Source organism: Erythrolamprus reginae, chromosome Z, assembly GCF_031021105.1.
Source record: "Erythrolamprus reginae isolate rEryReg1 chromosome Z, rEryReg1.hap1, whole genome shotgun sequence".
Lineage (NCBI taxonomy): Eukaryota > Metazoa > Chordata > Lepidosauria > Squamata > Dipsadidae > Erythrolamprus > Erythrolamprus reginae.
In genome coordinates, this window is record NC_091963.1 from 47,804,632 (window position 1) to 47,830,088 (window position 25,457).

The 25,457-nt window shown below is 38.9% G+C and overlaps 1 protein-coding gene and 1 long non-coding RNA gene across 2 annotated transcripts in view; one reads left to right on the forward strand and one right to left on the reverse strand.

The window, feature by feature from the left end:
• Positions 1-1,384: 1,384 nt before the first annotated feature.
• On the reverse strand, positions 1,385-8,591 carry LOC139154805 (uncharacterized). Its single transcript, XR_011556973.1, has 3 exons — positions 8,502-8,591; positions 4,503-4,546; positions 1,385-1,465 (listed from the first exon to the last, which is right to left on the reverse strand). It is a non-coding gene; the product is annotated as an uncharacterized lncRNA (long non-coding RNA).
• A 402-nt stretch (positions 8,592-8,993) lies between these two features.
• Positions 8,994-25,457, forward strand: part of WIPF3 (WAS/WASL interacting protein family member 3) — a 33,008-nt gene continuing 16,544 nt past the window's right edge. Inside the window, exons 1-2 of the mRNA XM_070729794.1 lie at positions 8,994-9,182; positions 24,044-24,285. Coding sequence (XP_070585895.1) covers positions 24,073-24,285 — 213 coding nt within the window. The 5' untranslated portion in view covers positions 8,994-9,182; positions 24,044-24,072. The remainder of the gene's footprint in view (positions 9,183-24,043; positions 24,286-25,457) is intronic.

A 25,457-nucleotide genomic window follows, 5' to 3' on the forward strand; every position in this document is an offset into this window, starting at 1 on the left:
ATCTTTCAGCTGTGACAAGGAGGACGTTTGCCCAGGTTTGCCTGGTGCACCTGTTGCGGCTCACAGTCACTCATGCCCTCATCACCTCGAGGTTCGACTACTATAACGCACTCTACATGGGGCTACCTTTGAAAAGTGTTCGGAAACTTCAGATCATGCAGAATGCAGCTGCGAGAGCAATCATGAGCTTGCCCAAATATGCCCATGTTACAACAACCCTCTGCAGCCTGCATTGGCTGCTGATCAGTTTCCAGTCACAATTCAAAGTGTTGGTTATGACCTATAAAGCCCTTCAGGGCATCGGACCAGAATATCTCCGGGACCGCCTTCTGCCGCACAAATCCCAGCGACCGATTAGGTCCCATAGAGTTGGCCTTGTCTGGGTCCTGTTGACTAAACAATGTCGTTTGGCGGATCCCAGGGGAAGAGCCTTCTCTGTGGTGGCCCCGACTCTCTGGAACCAGCTCCCCCCTGAGATTAGAACTGCTCCCACCCTCCTTGCCTTTCGTAAACTCCTTAAAACCCACCTCTGCCATCAGGCATGGGGAAATTGAGACATCTCCCCCGGGCCTATACAATTCATGTATATTATGTTTGTGTGTATGTCTGCTTTAATAACGGGGTCTTTTAATGTTTTTAAATTATTAGATTTGTCTTGAATTGTTCTATTGTTGTGAGCCGCCCCGAGTCTACGGAGAGGAGTGGCATACAAATCTAATAAATAAAATAAAATAATAAATAAAATTCTGAAGAAATGAAATGCAAATAAAGGATGAAGTATTAACATTATCTGCAATCATTTGGATGGCAATTGCTATGATAAAACTCTGATTATCTTTAGATTTCATTCATTCTCCAATAGATGTGGTATTACAAAGTTTCACATAACTTCTGATTTGCCCCTCCCTTTTGCTATGAAATGGGACACAGTAAGACGTGGTTCAAAAGTCTTTAGAATATCACCTACTGGTTTAAAATGGAAAATTTATGAACCACAAAGAATCTTCAATAAAGGCTTGCTTAAATATATGCTGGCTTATTGTTAATAGTGAACCTTAACTTGCAGAGATGGTATTTAGTCCTACTGCTAAATAATATGGTATAAATGCTTGATACTCCCATACTGTGAAGGCTAGCCAAATAAAGTACAATTATACCTTCTTTGATGGGTAATTGTTAGCCTATGAAAGGAACTGAGGGGGAGGAATAAAAAATCCCTACTGCACTGTGACAAGAGGTTTGAAAAGTTTATTGTGGTTTTTCTTTGAAATATATTCAGGTTACAGTGGAATCATAAGGTCCTGGACAAGCAAACTGTAGTATATATTTGTGGGTGGGGTGAGAGTTTGGCTTGCACGTTGAGTCTGCATCAATAAAAAGGATGGTCTGTATTTGGACGGAGTACTTAATAGCGTTAAAGAGGGGGTAGGATCTGTGCAAGAGAGTTCTGCAGAAGAAGCCTTGCCTGGAGAAGAAAGGAAGGAAGAATTTGTTCTACAAAAATACATGAGAACATCACGATTCTTTATTAAGTATAGAAACTGAGAGCGCAATTAAATCAAGGCAAATGAAAAAGAAGAAAATAAAAGTGCCTATACAGAATAAGGACAACTGTGGTTATTTAAAACAGTGAATGAGTGGCATGCAATTGTTAAGATTTGGCAAAACATTCTAACAAGCAATTGCAGCTATGTTATTATCTAGAGCAATGTTTCTTAACCTTGAAGATGTATGGACTTTAATTCTCAGAATTCCCCTGCCAGCTCAAATAATCGTGTCTCTTTCGGGAAATCAAGAGTTCCAATATTGGAACAGAGGGAGTTTCTTTGCTCTTTGATCATACTGGGTGCTGTTGTTGGTATTTATTTTAGTTCAACAATATCCTTTTAAGGTCTAGCAATGTCAATCCTTTAAAGTATACTGGACTAAGAAATAGGAACTCAGAGATTCTGTGGATTATTATAGCAAGATAGAATAACAGAATCTTTTCTATTCCAACTTATTCTAAACACAATCAAGATGGGACTATTTTAAATTTCCTTATCTTGGTTTCCTTTTTCTCAGGATCGTCACAAACCATCATTGTGGCAAATCATCATAATAAATTAGTATCACTGAAATGGCTGGATATCTCTAGGGCAGAAATGCCCATTATAGAAGCTTTGTTTTTTGTTATTAAATTGACTGTATAAATTTCCCCAATAGATTAATCACATACTTGATTAACATTTTCCTAGAACAGTTCACTGCAAAATTTCTTTTGTGGTTTGCAATCAATTCCAGCAGTTAAACCATGTGGCAGTATACCAAGAGAGAAATCAATTTTATAATTGTTCCTTTTAATATTGTTTTTGTTGTCTCAGAATTGCCATATTTTTAAGAGCAGTGTTTCCCAACCTTTTTTGAGCCGCGGCACATGATTCATATTTTCAAAATTCTGGGGAACACTGAACGGGGGGGGGCGGGGGAGGCGGGGGGGGGGGGCTAAAGAAAAGTTTGGACAAAAAAAAATCTCTTCCTCCATTTCACTCTATTTCTCCCTCCCTCTTTCTCTCTCTTCCTTCCTTCCCTTCTTTCTCTCTCCATCCCTCTTTCTTTCTTCCTCTCTTTTTTGCTCTCTTTCTCTCTCCCTCCTTCCCTCCCTTTATGTCTTTCCCTCTCCCTCCTTCCCCCCTCTCTTTCTCTCTCTCTCTTGCTTTCTTTCCCTCTCTTTCTCTTGCTTTCTTTCTCTCTCATTATCTTTCCCCTCCTTTTTCTCTCTCTCTCTTTCACCACGCCGGCAACAGAGAGAAAAAGAGAGAGAGCCGGAGAGAGAGTGGAGGGCGCCGTTGTCTTCGCCTCCACCCGCCGGCTCTGCAGCTAAGATGCAGCAGCCATCAGCCCCCTCGCCCTCCCAGACGTCCCCAGCGCCCGGCCATGCACCACCTCCCGTTAGCCCGGCCGACTTTTCCCTGCTGCCGTTTTCTCTTCATGGCGCAAAGCCACACAGTCCCAGACTCCTGGATCGCTCGCTTCTCCGGCCAGCAAGCCGGGTGCCCGGAAAACCATCGCGCTTTTTCAATGCGCGGGGCTTTCCTGGGCAGATGGCTTTGCTGACCGGAGAAGCAAGCAATCCGGGAGTCCGGGACTGTGTGGCTTTGCGCCATGAAGAGAAAACGGCTCCGCCAGCAGGGAAAAGTCAGCCGTTTTCTCTTCATGGCGCAAAGCCACACAGTCCCGGACACCCGGATTGCTCGCCCCAAGGCAGGAGGCAGCGGAGGAGGGGAGTGGGCGGATCGGGCAGGCAATGGGGCAGGGCGGAGAAGCCAGGGGCGTGTTTGGCCGGAGGCACCGTGGGGAGGCAGGGGCGGCGCGGCTCCCTTTACTCCTACTGCCGCACCTCTCCGCCCCTGCCTCCTTTTTCCCGCCTTCCTTCTTTGGGGCCCAGCAGGAGAGCGCCATCGGGCAGTAGCCGCGGGACAGCTGTGAGTGGGAGCTCCAGGTCGGAGACACTGGTGGTCCGGCACCGGCAGCGCCCCGCCCAGCTGGAGCTTCCCTAGGAGCTTCGCGGCACACCGGTTGGGAAACGCTGTTTTAGAGTATAAGACGCACTGGAGCATACGATGCACTTTAGTTTTGGGGAAGGAAAATAGGGAAAAGAATCTGCTTACCAGATATTCATCTGGCTAGCATCCTTAGTCTGGTCAGTTTCAGCACATTATTTTATCCCCTAGTTAGTACTTTAAAAAAAACTTATTTGGAGAGAGTAACAATGAAAGAGCTTGCAAAACAGTAAGAGCTGGGACCATTGTTGGCACCTGGTTAGGGCTGGAGAAAAAATAATTCTGAGCAAGTAGAGTAATAAAAAATACCTGCAAAGACTTAGGGCTTGGAAAACATGCTTCAGAGAGAATAAAATGAAAGACCTTGCAAGCTGGTAAGAACTGGGAACATTATTAGCACCTGGTTAGGGATGGAGAGAAAAATTCGGAGCAAGTAGAACAATAAAAAATCTACAAACGCAGGGTTTGCAAAACATTATTCACAGAGAGTAACAGTGAAAGAGCTTGCAAGTGGGAACATCATTAGCACCTGGTTAGGGCTGGAAAGAAACTTACTTGGAGCAAGTTAGTGTAATAAAAAAACCTCTGCAAAGACTTAGAGCTTGGAAAACATTCTTTGTAGACAGTAACAAAGAAAGAACCTGCAAGATAAGAGCTGGGAAGATTGTTAGCACCTAATTAGGGCTGGAGGAAAAAAGCTGCATTCAAAGCTGCATTCAGACGCACCTGAATTTTCAGCCTTTTTTAGGGAGGAAAAAAGTGTGTCTTATACTCCAAAAAATATGGTAGTTTTATGCATGAAGCTGTGAAGTTAGAATTTCTTTTTAAAAGATCCTTTAATTCTTTTTGGTCTCAATAGCTAGAAGGCTTTCCTTTCACTGTATCAAAACATATTTGCAATTAGAAACCCAGTTTAATGTATTAATTAAGATAAAAGCCAGCCTCAGCCAGTAAACTTACCAAGTGCTTTTGGACCAGCATCTCACCCCAATCTAAAAGCTATTCTGGTGGAGGAAAATGGAAGAAGATAGTTATATTGAGATGACTTCTGAGGAAATGCAGGATATACATCAAGGGGTCAAACAAATAAACACTAAATTAAACCAGATATCTTTGCAGTTTTTGTGAACTTTACACATTTAATGGCTTTCTGCTATTTCTACAAATATTGCAGAGAATACACAATGTTTTTTGTATAGAAAATATTGAGAATTTCTAAACTCTATACTGGATTGAACTAGACTCTCCAACACTGATATCAATAATCAGCTAATGACTTCTCAATTATCTCTCAGATGTACAATCATTTATGTAATATTATATTTGTATACTACTTCCACCAACCCAAACTGAAGTGTATTCAGCTTTCAAACATCAACTCAAGATTAGCCCTCATTTGGCTCTAATCTTACTTTTAAATTCTGAATGATTGTGGCAATATTAAGCCTATGGACAGTCTCTGAAAGTACGCCAGAATAACAGAATTGTCTCACCAAATACTACTTTTTTCTTTACCAACCTCTGTCATGTAGCCTTTAATCTCACTCATGCCAGCCTTCTTTCTATTGCTTCTGCTATAACTAAGGTACAGTAGATTACTGTTAGCAATCTACAAGTTTGTTCTAACAGAGTCCCACCAGAAAAAGTACTTGGCCTTTCTAGTAAAGGCCAAACTGACCAATAAGCAATACCAATAGCACAATACTACAAGGGCACCTGTTTGGATCATGTCAAGTCTGGTACTCAGAAAAACAAATGGGCAAGAAGTATTTACTTTTTAAAATACTTTGGGAAGTGTTTGCTGTTATATTTGTAAAAAATGCTTTCCTGATTCAATAGAATTCAGATTTTTCACTGGAAAATTTAGCAATTACTATGCTGTTTGTCTTGAAAGGGAGAACTGAAATACATAGAGTGTTACCTCTACTTACAAACTTAATTCATTCTGTGACCAGGTTCTTAAGTAGAAAGGTTTGTAAGAAGAAGCAATTTTCCCATAGGAATCCATGTAAAAGCAAATAAGGTGTGCGATTGGGGAAACCACAGGGAGGATGAAAGCCGTTTCCTCCCAAGAGATTCCTAGAGAGGCCCTATGTAGGCTTCTCCCCACCTTTTCCAGCTCTGCTTCCTCCCAGAAGATTCCTAGAGTGGCCCCACAGATACTTCTCCTTGCCTTTCCCGGCCCTGTTTTGTCCCAGGAGATTCCTAGAGAGGCCCCATGGAGGCTTCTCACTGCTTTTTCCATTTACAGTTTCAGAGGTTCGGGTTTGTAAGTGGGAAATGGTTCTTGAGAAAAGGCAAAAAAATCTTGAACACCCAGTTCTTATCTAGAAAAGTCCATAAGTACAGTGGTACCTCTACTTAAGAACTTAATTCGTTCCGTGACCAGGTTCTTAAGTAGAAACGTTCTTAAGCAGAAGCAATTTTTCCCATAGGAATCAATGTAAAAGCAAATAATGCGTGCAAACCCATTAGGAAAGAAATAAAAGCTCAGAATTTGGGTGGCAGGAGAAGGAGGAAGAAGAGGAGGAAGAGAGTCACTGCCAAAGGAAGAAGGTGAGGGGAGGGGAATCAAAAAAAAATTCAAAACTTTAAGGCTTAAAAAAAGAGAGAGACTCTGAGGCGGCAAGGAGGAGCATGCGCCTCCAATACACCCGGCGTGAGGCTGCCTCCCATACACTGCTTCCAATAACTGGCGGCAGCTGCTGTTACCTGCTGCCTCTTCCTTTCCATGCTGAAAGGCTTCCCCTCTCCTCTTGCTCACTCACTTTGTAGCAGGCGCCTTTCCTTTGCTGTGGTGACTCCTTGGCTGTCCAGAGTGAAGGCAGCGTTTCTTTTCTCTGGGCGCTGGCAGAGGTTTATTCCCTGCCCAAGCGTCCAGAGAAAGGAAAATGCTTTGTTTGCTCTGGACTGCCAAAGCGTCCTTAAGCACAAACAAAAGGCTCCTCTGGCAGCCCAGATGGCCGGGATTATAGGGGGAGTGGCAGAAAACTGGCTGAGCCTTCGCGCCACTCTCAAATTTCCTGGGAGATTTTTCCGGGCTCAGGTTCTTAAGTAGAAAATGGTTCTTAAGTAGTGACAAAAAAATCTTGAACACCCAGTTCTAATCTAGAAAAGTTCTTAAGTAGAGGCATTCTTAAGTAGAGGTACCACTGTAGAGGCGTTTGTAGGTAGAGGTACCACTGTATATGAATACACACACACATACGTAGAGGAAGGAATTCCTAACAATATTCACCTTGGATACACTGATGGTCTATTGTCTCTACCTGTCATTCCATCAAAAAAAAATTAAGCAGCTGAAAAAATAATCTCAGTGCTTTTCCATTAAGACCTATGGTTTTTTCTTCATATTCAAATAGGCTCTAATATTTTTAATCTCAATTGCAGACTCAAAGAGAATCCAAAATCATCACTTTAAATAGGATCACATACAATTCATATAAATTTACTAGGAGATGCCCAGGGCCGACAGGTAGAGGACAGATAATAATCTTTGAGAAATTCAGGATAACAGGAAGAGTGCTAGTTGATCAGATAATAAATTTTGTGACTACTAAGTGTCATTTGTATTGGCTGGAAGTTTCTAATTGGGATCCATTTGTAAGAATCTGCAAATGCTGAAAAACATGTACTATAAATCTGTAGAAATTCTCAGTCATCCAGGCTATGGTTGTCCCAAAGATACTTTTTCAGAAGGTAACTGGACTTTCTTGGTTTTTTTTTTCTTTTGAAGATGTTTGACTTCTGATCCATGAAGCTTCTTTAACAGGACAGTGGGGAATAGAAGGATTTAAATCAGAGCTGTTAGAGTTGAAGAAGCTTCTTGGATGAGAAGTGAAACATCTTCAAAAGAAAAAAGAAATAATAATAATAATAATAATAATAATAATAATAATAATTTATTAGATTTGTATGCCGCCCCTCTCCGAGGACTCTTAGGACAACATATACTGTAATAAAATATTATCAAATTAATTTGATTTTGCTTCTCAAGCAGGTAAGTGCCTTAACAGATTGGGAAAATATTGTAAATATCCAGAAAACAGGACACCGATTACACATAGTCCTTGACTTACAACCATTTGTTCAGAGTTATAATAGCATTCAAAAAAAGTGACCATTAGGGCCATTTTTAAACATAGAAACATAGAAGATTGAGGGCAGAAAAAGACCATCTAGTCTGCCCTTATACTATTTCCTGTATTTTATCTTAGGATGGATATATGTTTATCCCAGGCATGTTTAAATTCAGTTACTGTGGATTTACCAACCACGTCTACTGGAAGTTTGTTCCAAGGATCTACTACTCTTTCAGTAATATAATATTTTCTCATGTTGCTTTTGATTTCCCCCCCAACTAACTTCAGATTGTGCCCCCTTATTCTTGTGTTCACTTTCCTATTAAAAGCACTTCCCTGCTGAACCTTATTTAACCCTTTAACATATTTAAATGTTTCGATCATGTTTGCTCATGACTATTGCAGCATCCCTGTAGTTACCTGATCAAAATTTGGATGCTTAGCAAATGGCTCATACTTATGTCCTAGGATCATGTCATCACTTTTTACAATCTTCTAACAAGCAAAATAAACAGGAAGACAGATTCACTTTATTAATAACCTAACTGCAGCAATTCACTTAACCGCTGCAAGATCATAAAATGGGGCAAAGCTCGTTTAACAACTGTCTCGCTTAGCAATAGAAATTTTGGTCATGGTCATAAGTTGAGGTCTACCTGTAGTGGATTTAATTGCAGGAAAGCAGCTTCTGTACCAATGTTAGGGGGATGGAGAGTTGGACCAATGACTCAGAGACAGATGGTGGGTTCCCCTGTGCTTGTAGAGAATGGACACTTGGGATTCCTGCTTGGTCCTAAATCAGTGTTTTTAAACTTTAATAACATGAAGATGTGGGTGCACACTTCAATTCAAAATTCCTCAGACATTTAAACAGTACCTTGCAGCTGTAGGATTCTAGGAACCGTAGCACACAGCACATTCGGAGGCCCTCCTGTAAGTTGTCTCTCCTAGGTGCATTCACACCTCATGTTTCGAAGGTGGAATTCAAAACTATCTGCAGACCACTCGTTTGATTGCACAAATGGGCGGTCCTCTGCCCAGGCTCAGAAGCAAGCTCCATTTAATCGGAATTCTAGAAATGCTGAACAACAATCAAGCTACTATCTCCTGAAGCCGGTAAAATATTCTCCAATGGCAACAGAAAGAGGCCCTGCTGGTTCTAGCGCTGTTTAAGAAAACCAAAGTTAAAGGAAACCAAGTTAAAAATTTAACCGAACTTAAGGCAGTGCTAAAATCCTCCTTCTAATGTGGATCTATCGCGGATCCCAAAGCTCCTTGCCAACGATCGCGCCTGTCTGTTTCGCCTCTTAGCTTGGTCTCCTAAGTTTACTCCCCAGTTCCGCAAATAGCCCCTTCCCCGCCGCAACTTGGAAGCGGCTGCATCAGAACTCCAGGCATAAATGAGAGCGTGCGGACGACGCTGCATCGACGCCCCGCCTACCTTCCCACGCTGTTGCTGGATCGAGGGAAACCGGATTCGGGAGCTTTGGAGTCGCTGCGCTGGTGCTGGTGGATAACGAAGACCGGCCGATTGGGCTTTCTTTCTATCTTATTCCAGGTCAGTGAAAATCAACTCATGCCTCACTAATTCTTTTATTTCTGTCTTGATACGGGAGCTGGGAGAGCGGTGTGGCCATTTGCCTTTCTAGCCAAAGGGTTTTATCTCCCTCCTTCGTCCCCTTTCCTCCCGCCCCACTTTTCTCAACCTCATCCTAAATAAAGTCCGCCTTGTGCCGCCTGGATGCCGTTTTTCTTTCTGCTGGGGTTTACCCATGACCCTGAACCATATGTGGCTTATCGTACAGTTTAAACCCCAATGTAGAGAATCTAGACCCGAAAGCTATTCAACAAGCCATCGTATAGAGCGCGACGGGGAAGCATTTCAGCTAAAAACGCTATTGCGATTTTAAATTAGCACAATCCCGAACATATCTACAAAGAATTAAGTTACATTTAGTTGCGGAAAGGGGGCTAAGTGATGAGTTATATAACAGTTCATCTGTTCTTAATACCCATCTCCCATGGGCAGGATACATATTAGCCAGAAGCTATGGGTATTATAGTGTGAGATTTTTGGAGGACATAAAGTAGGGTTGCATTCATGACTTCCACAGAGGAAGACAGGTGTTTACGCATTAAGTTGGTGTTCCCTGACAAACGGTTAGGTAGTAAAAGAGAAGATAGTGCGGGAGAATTATGTTAAGGCAAGGTGATTGTGGAGTGAAGATCTTATCCGTAACATATTAAGAAAGAAAAAGTGGAATAATTGTAAAATTCCTTTTCATTGCTAATACTGAGAATTGCATGCCTCCAAGCATCTCCAGTTTAATGCACCAGACTCCAGCAGTATCCAAACTCTCTTGATTTTTTTAACTGGGTGGAAAAAGAACATGGGACCTTGAAAGTATTCCCTTGAAGATGCATCAATTTAGTAAGTTGTCAAGCCTTACAGATGCTTGAAATAGAGCAATGTTGGTTTGTTTTATAAACTGCCTGGATTTGGTTTTTGAAAATACCTTGAACGCTCTTGGCAGAAAATACATTTTCCCCTCTGGTTTGACCACGGGAGCTTCTGTAGGTGGATCTATATATGCAAGTTGCTATATTGGCCAATGCATTTAATTATTACTTGCTCATTGTAGCCATAACTATGTGATTTCTGTCTTTCAGTCGCACTTACTTAAAAATAGATTTTCTGAAAATTAACTAGGTCTAGATCTAAATGAGAAGCTTTGGAAGAGTTACAAAGGTTTATTTAGCCATAGTCAAATGAATTAGTGTATAGCACCTAGGAGTGCCCAAATGGATTGAATTCTTAGACTTATTGGTTCAGAATTTTGACAACTGCGAGAGGGAGCCTATCTTAAACCAAGATGTTTTTATTCCCAGTTTATTCACAGAAAATAAAGTTGCAAAAATAAAATATTTCCATGCCACTCGATTCACATCATCTGCTGAACTCCCAGTTTTGTTATTAAGTAATTGTGTACTTTTGTTATTAAGTACTTGGGTACTTAATAACATTTGATTGTGTAATTTCTGCTTTCCAGTTTTAGACCTGAGTTAAAGCTTCTTTAATCCACCACCTCTCTAGCTAATGCCCTCTAGTATTGAATTGTTCTTCACATGAGGAAGTTTCCCCACTTCCCAACATTTAATCAGAATCTACCTTCTTAAAGGTTAATACCAGTACTGTATTCTATATTCTACAACCTGGAAAAATAGAAACTAAATATTGGTCATCTTCAGTGTGAGATCCTTTTAAGAACAGGTAATCCTCGACTTAACAACCACGATTTCTGTTGCTAATGGTAATTATATTGAAATGGAACTATTACTAGCTATGATTTAGAACCTAGGCTTCACGTATCACATTGCATTTGATTTTTTGGTAGCATTAGCACTCAGGGTCATTCTCACTTTGTAATTAATAATCCAAGATCTTTTAGGAAAGTACAGTGGTACCTCTACTTAACAACTTAATTTGTTCCATGACCAGATTCTTAAGTAGAGACGTTCTTAAGTAGAAGCAATTTTTCCCATAGAAATCAATGTAAAAGCAAATACTGTGTGCAAAACCATTAGGAAATAAATAAAAGCTCGGAATTTGGGTGGGAGGAGGAGGAGGAAGAAGAGGAGGAGGAGGACAGTCGCTGCCGAAGGAAGAAGGTGAGGTGAGGGGAATCAAAAAAATCCAAAACTTTAAGTCTTTAAAAAAAAAAGGGACTCTGAAGCTGTGAGGAGGAACACATGCCTCCCATACACCCATCATGAGGCTGCCTCCCATACACTGCACCAGAGAGAGAAACCAAGGTGGGCGAGAGGGAGGAACCTCCCGCTCCTTTGATCGAAAGGCAGCTGTTGCTGCTATCTGCTGCCTTTTTGGTCCCATGCTGAAGGGCTCCCTTCTCTTCTCACTTGTTTGCTTTATAGCCGGTACCTTTCCTTCACTATGGTGACTCCTTGGTTTGGATGAAGCTGAGTTGATCTGGCCGGGATGAGACACCCAGACGCTCCTGGAGGCAACCTTGTGCCAGGTGTATGGGAGGCAGTGTGAGGGAGCCACCACAGCGCCCAGAGAAAGGAAAATGCTTTGTTTACTCTGGATTGCCAAAGCCTCCTTGAGTGCCATCGAAAGGCTCCTCTGGCAGCCCAGAAAAGCCCGACATGGCTGGGATTAAAGGGGGAATGGCAGGAAACTGGCCGGGCCTTTGTGCAGCTCTCAAATTTTCCTGGAAATTTTTCCAGGCTCAGGTTCTTAAGTAGAAAATGGTTCTTAAGTAGAGGCAAAAAATTCTTGAACACCCGGTTCTTATCTAGAAAAGTTCTTAAGTAGAGGTATCACTGTACTTGTCATCAAGCCAAATATCCCCACCCTATGTATATTTGTTTTGTTTCCTAAGCAAAAAAGAAAAGTAAAAATTCGCCTTCTATTAAATGTCATTCTGCTGTTTTCAACTTATTTTTCTTAATATATGAAGGCTGTTCTAAATGTTATTTCTGTCTACTGGTTATCCTACCTAAGATGGTATCATCTTCAAATTAGTAAGCATTCCTTCTACCTCTTTCACCAGACTATTAATAAAGTATTCAAGAAAAAGTTAAACCTACTACCGTATTACCTGACCCAGTACTTCTCTATGATATTTGAGATAACTATGTATCCACTTAAGGGTCATATCATTTAACCATCATTTAACTAGCTTGTTAATCAAAATTGTATTTTTTTTCTAATTTATTTTGTTAAACTATACAAATGGTGCATCCATAGCACTCCCACTGCCAAATAAATGTTTAGATTAAAAAGGGGTTAAATTTGAAAAGACTGGTGCTTAGTAAATTCATGCTGGTATCTAATAATTACCACTTGATCTCTGGAGGTTTCAAACAATATTTTTATAATTGTTTATGTTTTTAAGATCAATGATTAATGTCAGGTTGATTGGCTTACAGATTCCTGAATCCCCTTCCAGGTATTCATTTACTTGGATTTCTGTACATAGGTAAGATTCATTTGTCACATAACGTGCACATCATGACAACATTACATATTGTCATTTTTGGGCTGCATTCTAGTTTATTTTTTCATTTTGCACACATTCGGTGCATTATTATATATACTTTGATCCAATTAATGAGCTAATCCAATTTGTAAACTAATTTTCTGATTTGTATTGAGTGGATTGATATATTCCACAAAAGCTACACTCTTCCTCCTTTTTTTTTTTAGCATGTAAGCCTACTGTGTATCTGAGATGTAGTCAATCTCATATAAGCAATCCATCAATCTCAGTAATTAAGATTATGATCTCAGAATCCAAATGTTTCCCATAAATATTATTAGTAATTCACTTCTTAATGTTCTTCTTTTGTTTTTCAGTCATGACCCAAAACCATTTGAGCCTCTAGATTAGGATTTATCCACATAGCAAACTTAAGATGTGAGGACTTCCAAACACTGGCCTAGATTTTGAACTTCTGTTCTGGACCTTCCAATTGCATACAAAGTGATTGTGGCTGTTTTTTCCAGTATCATTTGATCCACATGGAATAGGATGAAACAATAATTGGACTCTATTATCCTAGGACTTCAGCAATGAAATCACTGTTATTTTTTTTTTCTGTGCTCCAGGCAGACAACATGCTTTGCAGCCCAGAACCTGATTATTCCTGTTAGCAACCTTTTGTTTTGGCTTCTCATCCTAAGATGCTATCAAGTATCAGGATACTCTCTCTTAAATGCACTCACATCTCCTCTGCCCTCTGGGATTCCTTCATCTTTCTTCTTGTTCCTTTTTTTTTTTACTTCCTTGATAGCTCAAAGTTGGTATTCTTAATAAATCAACCTTTGCCACTATATCACTATCAAACACACACTTTATAATACTCCAACAATGGCTTGAGATTACCATAAATCACTAGTGAGGAAATGGTTTTAGCTCTCAGGTTAGCCAAGCACAAACTTGACGTATAGGGAAAATTTGTTAAGAACTTCCATAAATTCTTCTGTTGAACTCCACTGCCAAGCTCCTATTTCCTTTTCCTGTTCAGTAGCTCTTGAGCAAATGTAAACATAAGCAGACACATAATCAGGCTTGATGTGAGGCACTTAACATGATGTACCTGTATCTAATAGTTTGGGCATTGTTTAGTAACTAAATTTAAACTGAGTGAAGAACAAAATCTCTGCCAAAATTACATTGTTTTTTCCCCAGGAGCAGCAATCTTGCAAGCCTACAGATGCTGCTAAAGTGTAGTTTCCAGAATTTTAAAACAGTGTTCATATTAATTGGGACTATTGAGACTGAGTGATCACATGTTCTCTAATCATGTAGTGTGTAGCCTTTTCAATCTTACATGCTGTTGTGGAGATAAGTCAAGCTCCGAGGTCCTTTGAGGAAAATGGATGGATACTGAAGCCTTTGCTAAATAATTTATTTAGAGGTGAAATGTCTAAACAAATAATTCAGTAGGTATTTCTATATCTTTTAAAAATAATTAAATAACTTTTAAAATGTATTCAGTTGAGTATATAGTACTCATTAGAAATGTGGTTTGGAGGAATGATTGCTACAGGACACAAACAAGTTTTTAAAAATGGTGTGTGTGGTGAAATATGATTTTGTGATGGCTTTTGACTGCAAACAAAAATATTATGGAACTTGCCTCTGAAAGAACACCTCTTAGAAGCATCCATTTGAGAAAGCTCCAACAATGTAATTTTTTCAGAGATTTTTAGTGCCCGAAAACATTACAGTGTTTATTTAAAGTGTTCTTTTATTTGTTGCCTCTTTATTTCTCTTCTTCTTTCATCCCTGATTTCTGAGAAATTCAGAGTTTGAAAGTCATATGGGATATGGAATCCATACCTTGCTCAGTTAAGAGTCTAAATTAAAACACCCCTCTGTCCATGACATGAAGAAAAGCCATCTTCCTAAGCTGTTGATTAAACTGTTCTTACTGTTTAGTTATTTTGTAAAGTTCAAGTAGATTTTGACTTTTTAATAACTTTATTCTGTGTATCCTCATTGTGGGATAATGCAGAGAGGGTCTTGATTTCCTTCTGACAACCTTGAGCCTTGATTTACTTCCGACAACCTTTCAAGCACTTGAAAACTGGTTTTTCTCTCCTTACTTATTTTTGTTATCACTCATGCTCATGTCACACCATTTCTTCTCATGAAGCGTAGATTCCAGTTTCCTGATTCTCTTTATCTTCATTGAACTGATTAGTCTAACTTTTTAAAGTGTGGTGCATATAATAGAATGTAGTACTCAATATACCAAATGGAGTGAAACAACTACTACCTATGACTGTAATGAGAATAACAGAGACCACAGTCAGATAGAAGAAATCTGAGTCCAAAGCAGGAATGTAATTTGAGAAAATGTCTTAGACTTGACCCTCCCTAGTTCTCTTAAATATAAAGGCAAGAAAGGAAGACTTGCGGATTCTATTATTGTACCCTTATAATAAAATAGTATTAACATTCATAACTGGTCTTTGAACTATTCCAAAGTGATTTAGAAAATGTACTTTTTTATGCAACTGGCTTAGAAGACGTAATTTTTTTTTTGATGCAACCTAAAACGGCAGTTTAAGTTCCTCAGTTTGGATCTGATCAATAATATCAGAGCGGCTGGTGATCAGATTTTGTAAAAACTGTGTTTGGCTATTGTTAAAACAGTGGGGATATTCATATAGAAAATTTTAATGGAAATTTAAAGCATTCAAATTCAAGTGTATAATACCTGTGTTATGAGCATCAAAAACATGACAAAAAACAAATCATGACTAATTATGGTTGGCCAGTCTTTTGGTGATCAACAGGTGCAGATAATATGGGAGTTAAAGATCCCAAAATGGATAAGTTTACTTTAAATAACTGGGAAGATATGTCTGGTTTTGTTTGTGGAAGGGGAAATATTGTTAACCTTTTATTTGGGGGAATTGTTTTAATTTTGATCTTTCTAATCATTTCAAAATTGCAGGAACCTGTGCTTTTTATTTTCAAGAGTTGTAATGGGAGAATATTCCAAGGGCTTTAGAAAAGGAGTTGAGGGAATACAAATTGCCAGTCCAGGTCTAGCATGGCCTGTGAATCAGCCCTTGCATTTGATGTATGTTTCCAGGATTTTTCCCTAGAGGAATAAGTGCTTTCTTTTATCAAAATTTTGACCGATCCAAGTGAAGGCAATGTGTAGTCAAAGATAAAATTCCTAGGCAGTTTCACATTCTAAAGAGTCCCAACACCTGGGAGAGAATTTTGTTTTAATCTAGTCCTTGAAAATCTAATTGCTTTGAAGATAGAGTTGATCAGAAGCAAAAGTAAGAGCAATTTACTTAATTGTGAAAAGTGCAGCTGTGCTGCACAGCTATTTTTAATTCGAGGCTAATGTCAGAAGTGTTTGGTTGTTATCCTTTACTTGGATTTTTTATTTTTTTTTGCTAATCTAACCAATGAATTTAGGACTTCCTGGAAGTCTTTATTCCAGAATAACTCCAATCCTATCCTGCTTAGTAGCTTCCAAGTCCAGAAAAGGTCACATAGGAGTGTAACATGGAAATAAGATAAATCTGTGTGCATTTTTTTTATTTAAAGTGTAGTTCAAAATGAATATTAAGCAATTACAATTTTGCATCTTGTTTCTTAGTTTAAGCTCCTTTTTGCTAATTTTATAAATTGATCATTATTTTGCTTTATTAAGGCTCTTCTAACATAATGTTTATAAACCAGTTTGATATAGACTGTGAGTTCTGTCTTAGGCACAAAGCCAGCTGGATAATTGTGTGCCAGTCAGTTTCTTTCAGTTCTAGGAAAAGGGCAGTGGCAAACCACTTTTGAATAACCTTGCCCCCCAAAATTGCAGGGACCTATCCAGGCAATCTTCTACACGAGACATGTTTGATGTGGTTAAATTTAAAAAGTACATGACTGATAACATGGTGGGACTTAAAGGTCATGGGGGAGTTAAAGGTCACAAAGTGGATAGGTTTAATTCAGAAAACTGGGCAGGCATGGAAGAGGAAAGATCGCTAACCTTTTATTTGGCAGAATTTTCCTGATAAAATTTTGCCATTTAGCTAAACAGAAAAAAATATTCTTGCTATTCTTTACAGGAGCAAACTTGCCTTAACATAGGTAGGTAGTAACTCAAAGAATTAAATAAAACCATGTCTTTATTATTATATGTAAGAATACATACATGACAATCAATGTGTGTATGGTAATTGCCATCAGTTCAAAACTGGAGCCACTGACATATTCTTTGAGCCTCTTATGCATACCTAGATTTCCAATTTCTAGTATTTTCAACCTTCCTGTCTAAATTTCCTGAAGCTTCAGTTAAAGGAAAAATCTAATTTCATTCAGGAGTGGGTGCAAGTCTAAAAAAATATTTTTCCTAGAATATGTTGATTAGTAATAGCAATAGTTTTTCTTTGCAGAATAAGCCCCAGACACAGATGACTCAGTCTAGAGGCCATTAATGAGGTAAAGAAGGAACTGCTTAAAATAGTTGTGGAGTATTATGCAAGAATATAAAGAACCCTTCTGGATTATACCAAAAGGTTTTTTAGATGAAGCTCCTTCTTTCTCAAACTATCTAACCGGGTATCCTCAAAAGATCCGTATTTGTGATATGTGGGCAATAAACATTAGCCACCAGACTAGCTTCTTTGAGATCTAAGGGACTTTCTCTGACAAAAAGTTAGCTGATGCTCCACACTGTCTACAGGTCATTTTAAATTTTAAAGAAATGAACCTGTTGGGTGTCGCTGCAAGGCACTCTTGTTTCTGGTAGTAGTACCATTGGCAACTTCTTTGCTGCCAGTTGTATATAATGATGTTGTCCATCATGTAACTTACTGTTTCCCGGCAATAGACAGCATAACATTTTGATATCTTCACATTAGGTAATAAGATCTTCAGTTGGTTTACATGGTATCATAGACCATTATTTAAGAATGGTGCAGGAATGGTCTTTTGTTAGATAGGTGCTTTCTCCAGGAGAGGAAATTCTTAATAGTGATAGAAGCCAGGTAAACTCTGGAGTATATATTTATTTATTACTGAAATTGGTATCTTAGGGATGTGCAAGCCTTAAATCCTGTAGTCTTCTGAAAATGCAAAATGAACCTGCTGGAAAAGTTGGGCATAACTAATTCAGAGGCTTTGGATACCATGAAATTGTTCATGGCTTGCCTACTCTAATCTGTACTAAAGATCCCCATAATATACTTCTAGCCTAGGCCTCCTGAATAAATAGAGTTGCACTAACCACTACTTTCTTTGAGAGTATACCTGCTTGCCCTAAAAACCACCAGGTTAAAAACTGGATGTTAACTGTTTTCTTTTGCCTTAATAGTCATATATCTTCAAGTCCCTGATTTTTAATTTCTTTTTTCACTTTTGTATTTGGTATCAGAGGATTCTGGAAGTTGAAATCTCCATGTCTCAAAGATGCCCAAGCTGAAAACATTACTCTATATCTCATAATACATAGATATGATAGCATATACACTGTTCAAAAAAATAAAGGGAACATTTGAACAACACAATATAATTCCAAGTAAATCAAACTTATGTGAAATCAAACTGTCCACTTAGGAAGCAATACTGATTGACAATCAATTTCACATGCTGTTGTGTACATTGAGCTTTGTACGGAATAGAGTATTCAATGAGAATATTTCATTCATTCAGATCTAGGATGTGTTATTTGAGCGTTCCCTTTATTTTTTTTGAGCAGTATATTAATGCTAATAGAGTAAGGTGCAATTTCTACATTGTACAAAATTCATCCAAAAAATGTTACATTTGACAGTTCAAAGCTTGCTTATAGAGGTTGTTTTTAAATATACTTTTTCCTCTGAATAATAGTATACTTTTTCCTCTGTACAGCTATGTGTAGTTGCCATGGTGCAATTATGACACAAATAGAAAAGGGGGGAGTTAAATATTTCAAGGTTTTAAGGTTAAGTATAATGGGATCCAATTGTTCAAGACTAAATATCATGAGAGTCTAAAGCTTCTGTTGCCTATCCTACTTCCCTTGACTCACAGCAAGGTGCGGGGTAGTGAACATGTCCTCCATATGTCTTGCAGAAGAATAATCTGCAGAGATGGGTGTCATTAGCAAGTATGAAAGGAAGTGAGGGGGTGGAGGATAGATGAAATAACAGAAATTCTCTGAAAATACAGTTCAGGCGACAGGTTTATGATGAACTGTAGAACTTCTATTTTAATAAATTCAAGACCAGAAGAAAAAAGTGAAATAGTGACCTTCTTTTCATCTTTGAGGAATTTAGAAGATCAGAAACTGCATGCAGGTTTTGAAGAGGTCCAAGTACATGAGATGGTAATATATTATATGAAGAACTTTAGTCCCCAAAAGCTTTAGTGACAAATGGGAATAACACGAGATTGCTAGTACTATAGTAGATGCAATTTTATGAGACTAATATGAAACCTAGCCTCAAAGTTAAGAACTTAACAAAATACAGGCTATGGATAAAAAAAATGGAAACACTTGACTTTTTGGAATCATAATGTTTAAACATGTTCAAATCAATCAAAACTTGATGTATTTTAATGTTTTTTAAAATTCTGTTATTTGATATGTTTTTTAAACTACCTTTTTTTTACAGAAATTTAAGGAAATTGGTTATAACCTTCTAGAAATGGCAGACCTCTCAGATTTTCAAAGAGGCCAAATTGTTGGCGCTCGAATGACAGGCGCTAGTGTAACAGAAAGTGCCCTAATGTTTGGCGTTTCAAGAGGTAATGTCCCAAAAGTAATGACTGCTTTTGAAAGAGAAGGGAAAATGTCCTCAGCCAAGCACAGGTCTGGTCGAAAGTCAAAGCTGTTTGAGAGAGACCGTTGGACTCTAAAGTGAATTGTTAGAGCGGATCGCAAGACCACAGCTCCTAAAATCACTGCAGAGCTCAATAGACAAGTACAGAACCCAGTTTCCACAAAAACTGTTCGAAGGGAGCTTCACAAATCTGGATTCCATGGAAGAGCTGCAATTAGAAAACCCCTGCTCTCAAAGACAAATGTTTCAAAGCATTTAGAGTGGTGTAGAAACCACCAGAAATGGTCCCTCGAGCAGTGCCAAAATGTAATTTTCTCTGACAAATCATCGTTTACCATTTTTCCGACCTCCAACCATGTTTACGTTTGGAGACAGCCAAAAGACTCATTTCATCCAGACTGCCTTCTCCCAACCATCAAACATGGCAGGGGTTCAATGATTATCTGGGGTGCTATTTCTTGGAAATCCGCCGGGCCAAAGATTTCCCTTCATGGAAGAATTAACAGCCATCATTATTTAGGAATTTTGGCCGACCAAATTCATCCTATGGTTCAAGAACTGTTTCCAGAGTGGGATGCCATCTTTCAAGATGATAATGCACCAATCCATATACCAAGAATTGTTAAAGAATGGCACGAGGAACATTCTATTGAAGTTCAGCATCTCATCTGGCCACCACAATCACCAGACTTCAACATTATTGAGCATTTATGGTTGATTTTAGAAATTCAAGTAAGAAGACGATTTCCACCATCATCGTCTCTGAAAGAACTGGAGGGTGCTTTAACTGAAGAATGGGCTAAAATTCATTTGGAAACAATTCACAATTTCTATGAATCAATACCTCGGAGAATTGAGGCTGTATTTGCCGCAAAAGGTGGACCAACACTATATTAAAAGATATTTTGATGATTTTTCAAGGTGTTTCCATTGTTTTGTCCACCCCCCTGTATCACAGATGGAAGGGACCTTGGAGGGCTTATAGTCCAATCCCCTGTTCAAGCAAGGAACCCTATACTAGTGATGGTGAATCTTTTTTGGTTCATGTGCCAAAAGGGGTGTGTGCAGGTGTGCTAGCATGCATGTATGTGCCCACATCCCTTCCCCCCCACGCATGGGCATCCCCCCCAGTGTACTGGTTTTTGCACTCCGGGGCTTCAGGAAGCTTCCATGAACCCTCCAGAGTACAAAAAACAGCACAATGGCAAATCAAAAGTGTGTTTTCCTGAAATGCCACTTTGTCCGTTGGGGGGAGGGTGTTTTCCTCCTGGGCTTCAGGGAAGCTTCCCTGAAGCATCCAGAGGATGAAATGGCCTCTCACAAGGCCAAAAATCAGCTGGCCAGCACACGCATGCATGCTGGAGCTGAATCATGACAAAGTCTCATTTATTTATTATTATTATTTATTTATTTATTTCGATTTTTATGCCACCCTTCTCCTTAGACTCAGGGGGGCTTACAACATGTTAGCAATAGCACTTTTTTAAAGAGAGCTAGGCTATTGCCCCCACAATCTGGGTCCTCATGTGCCCTCCGATATGGCTCCGCGTGCTATTTGTGGCACATGTGCCATAGGTTTGCCATCACGGCCCTATACCATTTCAGATAAATGATTGTCCTATCTCTTCTTAAAAACATTCAGTATTGGAACACCCACAACTTCAGGAGGCAAGTCATTCCATTGATTAATTAAACTGTCAGGCAACTTCTTAGTTCTAGATTCAATCTCTCCTTGATTATTTTACATCCATTAGTTCATATTCTGCATTCAGGTGCAGAGGTGACAATATCTAAATGGTAGCATCTCTTTAGATATTGGAACACTGCTATCATGTCACCCTTAATCCTTCTTTTCACTAAACTAGATATGCTCAATTCCACAATCAATCTTCCTGTTTTAATTTCTAATTACCTAATCGTCTTTGTTGCTCTTCTCTGCACTTTTTCTGGAGTGTCAGCATTTTTTAAAATATAGTGGCGATCAAAATTGGATACCATATTCCAAGGTTTGTCTTATCAAGACATTATGAAGTGACATTAATACTTCATGTAATCTTGATCCTATCCCTCTGTTAATGCAACTTAGAAATGGGTTGGTTTTTTGGCAACTGCATAAAAAATGCTGGCTCATATCTAAGTGTCTACTAGGACACCAAGATCCCTTTCAGAGTTTCCACTATTGAGCCAGGTACTATCTATTCTATACCCATACAATTGTTTTTTCTTGCCTAAATGTAGAATCTTTTTTCACCATTGAATTTCCTTTTGTTAGATAGGGTCCAGTATTGAAGTCTGTCAAGATCCTTCTGTCTCTTGAGCCTGGTGTGTTGGCTATTCCTTGGTTATCAGCTGCAAATTTGATGAGTTCATTTTCTATCCCTTTGTCTTGGAGGTCAAATTACTTGTAATCAGATCAGTTTCAAAGTTTCAAAGAAATGAATGACAGACTGCTTTTACCCATAAAAACTCATGACCAATTGGACCTGAGGAGACATATTTCTGTCCTTAGTAGTGATACTTGGGCTTGTAGCTAAACAAAGTCAGAATTGGCTAATACCTGGGAAAAAAAGCTGTAATGGAATATTAAAGGTGATGGAGAGGTTGAGAAATTGAAAAATCATCCCAGAAAAAGGCAGTGGTAAATCTACATTGCTACCCAAAAAACTGCATGTACTGTATATGGATACATCATAATCAGGAATCATTCCAATTTAATAGCAGGTATGAAAGAACTTTAATTAAAACTATGATGAAGTACCATAGTGGCCACAAATACATTTGTCTCACAGGCTTTTAAAAAAATGCTTTGTAAAATAATTGAGTTTTTTGTGTGCATTATATACCATACTAAATTTGGTTGTTGTTTCAAGGTGATCATTCTTATTTTCATTCTGAGATGTATGTTTAACAGATCAATGCAGAATAAATGACTTGAAGGCAGAATCATGAAAGGGTAGAACTATGGATTAATATTGGGGGGGTTTTGCAGAATTGATTTGTGTCACTGTATTATTTATTTTAATTTGTGGCTTCCATTTAAATAAATACAGTGGTACCTCTACTTACGAACTTAATTCGTTCTGTGACCAGGTTCATAAGTAGAAAAGTTCTTAAGAAGAAGCAATTTTCCCCATAGGAATCAATGTAAAAGCAAATAATGCGTGCAAACCCACACCAAAAATAACCCCTTTTGCCTTGCGCTGCTGGGAATCCCTGCCTCCGGACTTTGTTGCCAGCCAAAGCGCCCGTTCTTTTGCTGCTGGGATTCCCCTCAGCCTCCCCTCACTGGGATTCAAAGCGGTGCCAGCAAAATCAAAGGTAATTCCAGTGAGGGGAGCCTCAGGGGAATCCCAGCAGCACAGGAACGAGCAATTTGGGTGGAGATGGAAATTCGGAGGTGGGGATTCCCAGCGAGCGGAGGCTCAGGGAAATCCCAGCAGTGCAAGAATGTGTGCTTCGGGTGGCAACAGAAGTCTGGAAGCGGGGATTCCCAGCGAGGGGAGTCTCAGGGAAATCCCAGCAGTGCAAGGACAGGCGCTTCCACTGGCAACGGAAGTCTGGAGGCGGGGCATCCCAGCAGTGGCGGCTCGGGTTTGTAAGGTGAAAATGGTTCTGAAGTAGAGACAAAAAAAATCTTAAACACAGGGTTCGTATCTCAAAAAGTTCGTCAGTAGAGGCGTTCATAAGTAGAGACACCATTGTACTTGCTTATATTTCCAAATTAGTTGATTGAATGGAATAATTACATTTAGTAAAGGAGGTTGTTGGTAGTCTGAAAGGGGGATCAGACAATGGGGAGAATGTATTTAATCTTTATTCCCACATCTTGAGAGAAGCTTCTTTCCAAATTCTCTAATTAGAAATGTCATTATTTTAACATTATTCCACATGCCACATTTGTAGTTTTGAATGCATAAAAATCTGTAATTCATTCTATTTTGTGTTACTTATTGGAAAAAGTATAATTCTTTGTGGGTTCACAGAATGCAGTATAAAGAATCTAACTTATAATTTGATTTGACTTTCAGGAAGAAATTTACTATAATATAAGAAAAATAGATTGACATATGTTGATATGAACATGTTCTGGCAGAAAACTTGGCATTGAAGATCAGTAAATTCATTCTATAGAACAACTACAATGTTAAAGGATTGGTCAGTCAATGTAACAGAGTAGCTAAATGCATCATTGCTATTCTGCTATACATGAATATATAGTATTTGGCCAATGATCTCAATCTGATGGCCTCTAATGTATGAGATTACAATTACTACAATATTGAATGAAGTAATTATTACTGTTTCGTTTTCACTGAATTATATGCTTAGAATGCAAAATAGTGTATAACCATAACATCCTCTCTTAAAGCCACCTTGAGTTAATGTGAAGAGCTACAATTGTTAAATCCATATTTTACTTAGAAACTAACTGGGATTTCTTTTGTTCATGCGATTTTTATGTGGAATGAAGTAAAGGACAGCTTATCTGCTTACCATTTAGAGATCTAAGATTTGTAAAAAGCTAAACAAATCAACCGCCTTATAACCTAAGTGAAAGGTAGCCCTGGGTATATCGTTATGTATATTGATTTTTCCCATAGAGCATTCGATCTCTGATTGTGGACAACAGATGCCTGTGTCACCGCCACCACCACCTCCACCTCCTCCTCCTCCTCCTCCTCTCCCACCCTCTTTCTCTGGAGGACCACCACCTCCACCTCCTCCTCCACCACCACCTCTTCCATCCTCTTCTGGAGGTCCTCCATCGCTAACTTCCCCTACTTCTTTTTCATCATCATCTGGAGAACATCCACCACCACCACCACTACCTTCATTTCCTGTGGTAAGTTCCCCCCCACCCCACTTCCTGGTTTGATTAGACTTTAAAGGGTGCTACTCTATTTGCCTTCCATAGATGGCAGCACCTAACTAGGTTTAGCTGATCTTGGAAAAAAAGGCCAGTTCATATCATATCTGTTTTGGTATTTAGATTTAAGGTCGCTGTGAAATCTGAGGTTCTAAGGCAGATCCAAAGTTGAAAAAAACTTCTTTGGATGTTAACAGGAGCTGTGCTTGATTATTGGAAAATTTTAGTACCGTAGTAACACTACTGTACATTTTAAAGCTGCATAAAGGAAACTAATGCTACTTGCAAAATCTAAAATGCAGGAGCTTTGTCAATAGCTGCATATTAAATGCATTTTGTTTGTTTGTTTGTTTAAAGTTATAGGCTGCCCTTCTCCTGACGGATTGAGGGCGGCTTACAGCAGTAAAATGATTGAAAAAATTAAAATACCCGGTACATAATATAAAAACAAATAGAAAAACCAAAACCCAATAAAACAGCACATAGTCATCACTCATACATATTAGTGGCCAGAGCAGAGAGCTATCACTCAGTGGTCCCAGGCCTGCCAAAATAAGTGTGTTTTTAATGCTTTTCGGAAGGCAAGAAGGGTGGGGGTGTTTCAAATCTCTGGGAGGAGTTCGTTTCAGAGGACTGGGGCTGCAACAGAGAAGGCTTTCCCCGTGGTCCCATTAGCCAGCATTGTTTGGCCGACAGGTTGCTGGGGCATATAATACAGAAGACAGTCCCGTAAATAAAAGACGGTCCTGTAAATTTAAAAATAAAAGTAAAAATAGAAGAAACCGTTCATTCATGAAAATAGATACATGTATTTGTTGAGTAAATGTTTATATTGTCTCTTTATTTAAAGTACAATGCAATTTTTAAAAAATTTCTATTTCCATTTAGTTGATCTTGCTTGGATTTTATTTTTATAATATTTTGCTTACACAGTTTATGTAATGATTGTTGCATTCTATCATATAGTTTATAGTTCACTTTCCGATCGTGAATGTATTATGTTCGTCAAGTTTACTATAAATCCAGTACAAATTCAGCTCACTTCTTTTGTACAAAGAATGTTGTGAAACTTCAAAGACCAGATTGTATGCATCAAGCATACAATCTGATCTTTCTAATAAAGATATAAGAATAAAAAATGGGTGGGG